This window comes from Mesitornis unicolor, unplaced genomic scaffold, assembly GCF_000695765.1.
Source record: "Mesitornis unicolor isolate BGI_N332 unplaced genomic scaffold, ASM69576v1 scaffold9355, whole genome shotgun sequence".
NCBI lineage: Eukaryota > Metazoa > Chordata > Aves > Mesitornithiformes > Mesitornithidae > Mesitornis > Mesitornis unicolor.
The window spans coordinates 30,565-39,573 of NW_010184779.1; the positions used below are offsets into that span (position 1 = coordinate 30,565).

At 53.4% G+C, this 9,009-nt stretch overlaps 1 protein-coding gene across 1 annotated transcript; it reads left to right on the forward strand.

Moving 5' to 3' along the window:
• Positions 1-3,896: 3,896 nt before the first annotated feature.
• LOC104540720 (ephrin type-B receptor 2-like) lies at positions 3,897-8,350 on the forward strand (the record flags this gene model as incomplete). The annotated part of the gene is made up of 2 exons (XM_010184587.1): positions 3,897-3,961; positions 7,666-8,350. Coding segments are annotated over 2 exons (750 nt in total), but the record flags the coding sequence as incomplete, so codon positions are not given.
• Positions 8,351-9,009: the final 659 nt, after the last annotated feature.

Below are 9,009 nucleotides of genomic sequence, written 5' to 3' on the forward strand. Positions count from 1 at the left end.
ACGTGGCTTTGGTCCCTGTTATCACCATCATTGCTAGGGGCTTGCTCTGTCCTGGATGCCGGGGGGGTGTGGTTTATGGGGCTGCCGAGGCACCAGCCCCTCACTGGTGCTACCAAAATGGGGGGATGGTGTTGGCTGTGACAGCGAGCGAAGCTGCCGAGGTTGCTGGTTGAAGCAGGCACCTTCTCCTCTCCATGGCTGGCAAAGCACTAGCAGTTGGGCTTGGGGTTGCCCTTCCAGAAATGGGTCTATCTTTGTTGTCCCCAGCCTGGGAGCTGGCCCCTTGGGTGCCTGGAGCAGGTGCTCACCTGGGATGGGGAAGGATGGAAATGCTGCAGGACCTGCATCTCATGGCAATTACTCTTCAGGGGTGATTGCCTTCCCTGGTAAAGTTGAATCTTGTTTCCCACATTTCCAGGCAAAGCTGTAGCTGCAATTTCCCTCACAGAATAAGGAGCTCTGTTTGCTGCTGCTCTCTCTCGGTGTAGATCCTTGCAGACCAAAATCAATCATCTTGCAAACTCCTCTTTGATGAGCTTCTGCAGTCCCCCTGCAGCAATAAAAACCCATTCAGCTGAAGGAGGAATAGTCCCCAGGGGGATCTCAGCCTTCCTCTTGTGTGGCTGAGGTGGGTGCTAACGCCTTGTCTTGCTTTCTTAAACCTTCCTGGTGTATTGGTTGGTAGTTCAGACTCTGTGCCAGCACGTTCAGGTCGGGGTGTCAGAGCGGGACTTGGCTATGTCTTCATGGGGCCTACCTCTCACCACGGCCTGCCCGCCACTGCCTCTCGCTGAACAGATCTGAGCCTGGGAGAGAGTAAGAGAGGAGCCCCTGCAGGAGAGGGGTGTGTTGATTTAATGGACATCGCTTCTGATTTTGTTTGCTGGATAAATGAATTCACGTGCTTCCTTTGTGTGGAAGTAAGAAACTTCTCAGGAAAGAGACGGTGATCTTCCCTGGAGGACCACCTCACCTCCTCAGCCTTAGGTGGAAGGTGCAGGGTGCTCCTGGCCAGGTCTATGGTCAAGATTATTTGGGCAATAAAGTGTTTTGAAGTCAGCCATCTGTGGGTGGTGGAGCAAATGCGCCACCGCCATTGAAACCCGTCCTGGCTTCACATCCACACTTGCAGTCAGTGCAGCCAAATGAGATCCGCTCTGATTCACAAGGACCAGTTATCCACAGTTTTCTGTAATTCAAGCTACTGCTGCTAAGCGCTAACATGCCAACCCTCTCCAAATGGACTTCAGACAGGGGAGCACTTTGGTCAAAGAGCTGCGTTGGGATGTTAACATCTGTGTGCAATGGGGACCACAGTCTTTGGGTCCACCCTATGCAAAGCAGGTTGGTAAATCGGAGCCTCAAAGAAAGGAACCTGGTTTAGGGTAGAAGAATAAGGAAGCTCAGCTAATTTAGTTATCAGGGAGATGATTCATGTTCCACCCTTAAGCACCAGAAGAGGGGAAGGAGGGTTTGGATAGCAGAGTCTTTGTACAAGTAAAAGGAAATCTAATAGCTGGCAGCCAAACAGTGTAGATTCAAACTGAAATTATTGGAAGATCTTTTTTTATGAGAAGGGAATTGACCACTGGAAAAACCTGCTTTAAAACCTGCAGATTTCTACTGCTCCTTGCCTTGTGTCAAAACAAGATGTCTTTGGGCCAGCTGAGGGAGATGCTCAGCCCCACGGAGATGTGCAGTGCCTCAGCGTGCTCTGCAGTAACGCACCGGGCACAACACTTCCATTGCACATTTCATTAAATAAAATGCTTTTAAAAATGCAAAATGCATCAAAATGTTATTTTTATTTGAGATGTTATTTATACTGGTTTAGAATTTATCTTCTTTTACATTATAGTCACTGCTATTAATATACTTACTATGCACCACTGTCATTGGTAGTTAAGATAAAGTAACAAATTCAAGGTTTTTTTAAAGAAATGCAGCTCCTAGCTAGCACGGAGTGAAAAATATTGTTTTCTTTTCAGATCAAAGTGCCACTGGTGTTTTAATGAAAAAGCCAGATACTCTGATAAAATAAACACTATTATTGAGCTATGTAAACAAATACTCAGTTTAAAACGAAATTTCATAAATCTGAATGACAACATTTCTGGACTAGCTGTTTTCCAGAAACTCTTCGTAGTGGGAAAATTTGAAACTGACTATTTTTGCTTTTTGCTCTTGGAATAAAACCAAATTTTGAAATCCTGGTTTCCTGTGAACTGGAAACCGCTGGCTCTAACCAGGAGTAATGAACAACCCGCAGTCTGAGAATGATTTACTGCCAGGAGTAGGTGCAAGGAGCAGATCTGTGCTGAGGCACTTTTTGGCCTGCTGGTGGGAAAAGGGGAGCTCACGTTGTTGGCTTGTCTCTTAGATGATGGGTCTGCTCAAGGCTGAGCTTTTCATGCTTTGTTTTTGTTCGATGGAGTGAAAGTGGAGAAGGTGGAGATGGTTTTTGGGGATTTGTGGCAGGATGCTCGGTGTTTTGGTGACGAGGAGCAGCAAGAGGACACAGTTGCAGGCCGTAACTCTGTTGTGGCCATGGGAACTGGCACTGTTTGTTGGGTTATGGGGTGGTGGCTGGAGATCTTGACTCTGTTGGGGTTCTCCTGGTTGGTTGTCCTCAGGGAGCTGATGCTGGGTGTACATCTGGTGCATAAGATGTTTTTCTTGAGAGCTGCAGAGCCCTAATCTGAGCTGTTGCCCGGCCTGTCTTGTATTATCTGGAAGGGCAGGGAATGGGAAGCTCCAAGCTGAATTTCGTGTTTGCGTCTTTTGATGGGTGCTTCCCAGCATTCTGGCAAATGCAGTTGGCATCCCGAGTGCAGGCGCTGAAATCAGGTGCAGATTCACATTCTCCCTGCAGAGCAGAGGGATATAATTTCTTCTGTGGGCATCACCTTGGTTTCAGCTGCAGAAACACTGGCCACATGCTAGCCTGTGCAGTTGATCCTGCTAGCATCACGCTTTTCCCAAGCCCAGCCTCCGTGTGCTGAAACCTTTGGATGAGATTTCTAGACTCGATTTCATAAACACAGGAATATTCTCCTATTTTCTTAAAATGGCAGCATCCCCACATTGCAATGAACATGTGATCACAGACCTGGAGGACGGACAGTTTGTCCACCCAGATTGTGGAAACCACTCGTGGAAGTGCCTGTCCAGTGTATCTCTGATGAGGCCATCTGGCCTGTTCCCATGCTGGATGGGGAACACCTACACAGGTTAGCCCAAGTACTGGAATGCCATAACCTGGGCATCCCTTCTGCCATCAGTGTAGTTAGGCCAAAATAAAGCTATTTGGAATGAAAACAACTTCAGTGCTAGAAGCATGATGAGCTGTAGACAGGACGAGGAGGCTTTGCTGCCTATGTGGTGTAGGAAGTCTTCTCCTCTGTGCTGGTTGGCGGTAGCGTTGCCTGACCTATTTCAGCCCAAATCGCCTGGAAAACCAGCATCGGTTTAATGTTTTAGTACTTTAAGTGCTGTTCCTTCCCATGTCCTACTGCATCGCCAAGGATTCTGCCTACTATGCAAAACGCTGTGAAAATAATATCCTGCTTTTGCAAAAGAAACTGGAAGGCAATAGAAGAAATGAGCTCAGGCTGGGATCCTTGACTGGAGTGGCAGAGCTGCTCCAAGGCTATGGTACCCTCATCCTGGGTTTTGAGGAGGAAAGTGGAAGAGCATATCCTGCCATGCATTGCAGGAGATGAGGGGGCCAGGGAGGAACAAGCGATGGATAGGGAAGCAAATCTGATGGAGAGGGCCTGATGCTGGGCTCTATGGCTGCAGTCCTGGACTGGGTCCTCTCCAACCCCTTCCCCTTCGCCAGCCTCAGGCCATTCACTGGGTGGTCACTGACTCCTTGTTTCACCTTCCTCCCACAGAGACGCTGATGGACTCCACAACGGCAACGGCAGAGCTGGGCTGGATGGTGCACCCTCCCTCCGGGGTAAGTTGTCCTGTCTGGGGTCTCCTGCTGCACATGAATGGAGGTGGGATGGCTCAACAGAAGTCACAGGAGCGCCTTGGCCACCTGAAAAGGTCTAGTGGGAAAAGCAAAAAAGCCACCATTGTTTGTCCTCAGTATCTCACTTATTATCCCATTGCCTGTCACTTGTAGCAGGAAAGGATGAGGGCATTGGCCTGCAAGCTGTTTGATAAGTCCTGAAATGACTGTCCGGCACCCCGGGCATCTCATGGAGTGACCTTTGCTGGTTCAGCTGTGACTGTTTCTGCTTTACCAGTGCTGAGAGGGCTGAACAAGGCAATGCATCTCTGCACCCTTCTGCTCATGACACAAAACCAAAGCGGCCACGGCCACCTCTGTGTCCCACAGGGTCTGCATGGGGCATCAAGGTGCTTCAGACCATCCTGCCCACCTCTGGCTGCAGTGGCTGGCACCAGTGTGGGGCTCCAGTGCCCAACACCCCTGATCTGCTCCCTTGGGCTAGGGTGGCCCAATCCAGCCCGATCAAAGCCTGGAGATGCTTCCCATCCCTGTGTGCAGAGGTGGTGGCTCAGGCTCCATCCATCTGCCCTCCACAGGGACTAGATGAAGATGTTTCTGTGGACCTCACCCCAGGGCTGACAGCAAGCCCCCTCCCCAAGCCAACTTGGCAGAAGAAAAGAAGTGGCCAAGAAAGGCCTCCACTGGGGAGATTAAACCTTGAGCAGCCCGGCCTCGCTGGGGCGCGGGTGCTGCCGGCACTGGTCCCCCATCACCATGATAAAGACCCGCGCCCGCCCGTGAGCCCGGCTGCCTCGCCAGCACCGGCCCGGCTGCCGAAGGGGGATGATGGGCGCATAATAGGCGAGAGCAGAGGTCAAGTCTTTTTCTCTCCTCGCCCAGCCTTTCTTGTTTGCGGTGTTTCCATATGTAAAGCACGCCTTGCTCCCAGCTCCCCAGCCCCACAGTAATGAGGCCTGGGCCTGCTGGAAGCCGTCTCCCCGTATTATTGTGCTGCCTTATTCTTTTGAGCTCCCGGCATGTTAATTAGAGAGCGAGGAGAAAGGGAGAGGCTTCTAATTAAGCACTGAGGAAGCGCAGAGGCTGGGGCATGGGGGTGACTTTCTCTCCCAGCTGAGAAAAGGGAGCTTGGGAGCCCCCCGCGTGCTGCTGCAGGGATGCAGAAGGATGCTGGGGGTCCTGAGCCTAGCCCCTAAGGTGCTCCCAGGTCCCCTATCCCGAGCACGGTGGAGATGCCCATCTGGAAAGTCCAGTGCAGCATTGCTGGTGGGAATTGCCTCCCGTTCCCACCTCCAGGCAGGTCCCTGGGTTCCTGCACTGTGCACACCGTGGGTGCTGATGCAGTGGTCCCATGGTGGCCTCATGCCCACTGGCAGGACAGGACAGAGCATCCCCTCCATGGATGGCCTGGCTTCAACAAGATTGGGTGCAGACAGCATCACCTGGAAGACCAAAGCTGCTGGGTGCTCCACCTGTTTATTGCCTCTTTGGTGATTAATAGAGATCCAAAAGCCCAAACAGTTTTTTCTTCCCTGTCTGTGGAGCTCCCATGCCGCTCGTCAGTGTCTCCATGCCCTGCATCCACTGTCTACTATCCATCCCCAAGCCACAGAGACTCCTTCCAACATGGGCTGCTCCTGCCAGGCCAGGTGGAGTTCTTCAGGCTTGTGTCCTGAGCCCTCCCGGGGGCCACAGAGGTGTGGATGGGGACGGGGCAGGTACTGGGCATCCTTAGGTCTTAGTGGCTGACATGTTATATTGGAGTGGGTGTAGGAAGTGGTCCAGGAGAGGGAGAGCCATGTAAGAGACAGGGAAGGGGAAGGAATAGCTTCCCTGTGCCTTGTCCTTGATTTCTTTACCCCACTCCCAGCCCATGCCCTAAAAAACAGGGAGATCCTGCGATTTTCCACTACCCTGCCAAATTTATTTCAGGAAAATAAAGCAAATGCTCCTGCTTCATTTTGCGAGGATGCTCTTCACCTCCCCCAATGACGGCAGCAGATTTGCAGCCACTGCCAATCAGAGGTGGTTGGAGCTGTTTGGGAATCTTCTCTGACAGCCTTCTGTTGGGCTGTTAGCCTTGATGTGCGAGGAGCAATCTGTCTCCCATCTCGTGAGCCTCCCTCTGCAGTCCTGTATGCCCTTGTGAGGCCATTTGCAGGCTGAGGGGCTGGGGGTGCTCTGCTTCTGCAGGGTTTTCCCTCAGTCCTGGCACTGGTGCTGGATCCAGGCTGTGCCCTGCCCTGCTGTCATGATCCCCCGTCCGGGATAGGGCTATGCTCAGGGTTTCACGTCCATGGGAAACAGCTTGGCTTCCACTTGAGCAGGTTTATGAACCAGGTCAGAAGAAGCCGTTCCAGCTGGCTGGGACTGTCACACGCTAGCGGGACCCCGGTCCCTGCCGCCAGCATCACGAGGATGCTGTGAGTCGGAGGGGAGGAGCACAAGGAGATGCTCTGCCCTCCAAAAAAGTCTGGGCTGGGGGAGATGCTGTGGTGAGCCTCGTGACTTTCTCCTCCCACAAGGACCCTTTCCCATCTATGTCCACCACAGAGGAGTGGTGACTGGTTACAACCTGCAGCTCTGCCCTTGCTTGTTGCATCACCCGCCCTGAAGCCTCCCCATCCTACAGAGGATGGAGGCGTCAACAAACACTGAAGGACTTGGAAAAAACTGTCCTGGAAAAAGGGCAGGGAATGGGATAGGGCCAGGAGGTGCCACAGCAGCCTCGAGTTCTGCAGAGACTCCTCCAGAGCTGGCAGTCAGCTGTTGGTCAGCTGAGGGGAGCTGGGCTGAGCTTCCCATGGGGAAATACGTCAGCTCTGAGCTGTTTTGCTGAGGAGGATGTTACCATCACTCCACGGCTCACAGGACATCCCACAGATCCAGTTTAGGGCAGCTGGGGCTGGGACCTGTGCACACCAGCAGGAGGGACCCCAAAGTGTGTTGGCCCTTGAAGGGACAGGGGTGAGGGGTCTAGCCCAGCGTCTCCCTTTCTGGGTACACAGCAGGGTCAGCCAGGCTCCCATGAACTTTCCTCTGTGGAGAGATCACTGGCGACTACCCCATTGTGCATCTGGCAGCCTGCACCGATGCTTGGGCTGCAGCCGGCGAGGAGATTTTACGGCTGCGTTACGCACTTTTGAGAAAGCAAGTCCTGTCTGCCATGTCTGTAACCGTAGCAGCACCGGTGGGAATACATCTGCGAAAGGCATTGTGTTGCTTTGCCGGGAGGCTCTGCCGTGCGGTGCAGCCCACGGGCAGGAGCCTCTGCTAAAGACATCACTGCCTGCAGAGGAGGGGCATGGCCCCACCATGCCCTGCCACCTGGCAGAGATGCTTTAATGCAAATCTGGGCATGGAGCATGGTGCTGCAGGATGGTCCCCAGCTCTGCTGAGGGCCTGGGCCGTCTTGTCCCCGCCGCATGGAGCCTGCCTGGCGTGCAGTGTAGGTCAAACCCTGGTGGAGCAGGACAGAGGTGTGGAGGTACAGGGTGCTTGCAGGGTGGTGCTGGAGCTGTGCCAGGGCAAGGCACTGGGCACCAATGGGGCTGCTGCTGTGATGGGGTGGGCATGGTGTGGGACAGAATCTGTCTGTTTGGCAAGTGGTGGGGTTGGGAGGAGATGAGGCAGGTGGGGAGTGTCGATTCGGTGCTGCCCCCTGATTTTCTGTGTCCCATCTGCAGTGGGAAGAGGTGAGCGGGTACGACGAGAACATGAACACAATTCGCACCTACCAGGTGTGCAACGTCTTCGAGTCCAGTCAAAACAACTGGCTCCGGACCAAGTACATCCGGAGGCGAGGAGCGCACCGCATCCACGTGGAGATGAAATTTTCAGTCCGGGACTGCAGCAGCATCCCTAATGTCCCTGGCTCCTGTAAGGAGACTTTTAACCTGTACTATTTCGAGTCAGACTTTGACTCGGCCACCAAGACTTTTCCTAACTGGATGGAGAACCCTTGGATGAAGGTGGACACGATTGCTGCCGATGAGAGCTTCTCGCAGGTGGACCTAGGTGGACGGGTGATGAAGATTAACACGGAGGTGCGCAGTTTTGGGCCTGTCTCCAAGAATGGTTTCTACCTGGCCTTCCAGGACTATGGAGGCTGCATGTCCTTGATTGCCGTCCGCGTCTTCTACCGCAAATGTCCCCGCGTGATCCAGAACGGGGCCGTCTTCCAAGAAACCCTCTCGGGAGCGGAGAGCACCTCGCTGGTGGCAGCTCGGGGGACGTGCATCGCCAATGCAGAGGAGGTGGACGTGCCGATCAAGCTGTACTGCAACGGGGACGGCGAGTGGCTGGTGCCCATCGGCCGCTGCATGTGCCGGGCTGGCTACGAGTCGGTGGAAAATGGGACTGTCTGCAGAGGTAACTGCTCACGTTTGGTCTCGCTCCCCACACTCACCTTGCTGCCAGTGGGCTGTGATGATGGTAGCAGTCGGGATTTACAGCCTGGGTCCACATGAGCCACCTAGTAGTGAAGTCCTGGGGCAGGGGTGGGAGAGGAGACCTTATTGCCCTCTACAACTCCCTGAAAGGAGGGGTTAGAAAGGTGGGGGTTGGTCAATTCTCTCTCGTAGCGAGTGATAGGACAAGGGACAATGGCCTCAAGTTGCACCAAGGGAGGTTTAGGATGGATATCAGGAGGAATTTCTTTACTGAAGGGGTTGTCAAGTGCTGGAACAGGCTGCCCAGGGAGGGGGTAGAGTTACCATCCCTGGAGGTGTTTAAAAGATGAGGAGATGTTGTGCTTAGGGACATGGTCTAGTGGTGGACTTAGGGCTGGTTCGATGGTTGAACTCGATGAACTTAAAGGTCTTTTCCAACCAAAACCATTCTGTGATTCTATGAGGAGTGCACAGGGACATGGGAGAGGAGCATGTGTGTGGATGCTGGCCCCTTCCTCAGCTCCTCAATCACTGTCCCAGTAGTTGGATCCCATCCCTTCACTGCAGAGACTCTGTGTTACCTCTGGGTCCTTGGAGCCATTGGGGCCAGGGGTCCAGCTTGTCGCTGGCGTCCTCTGT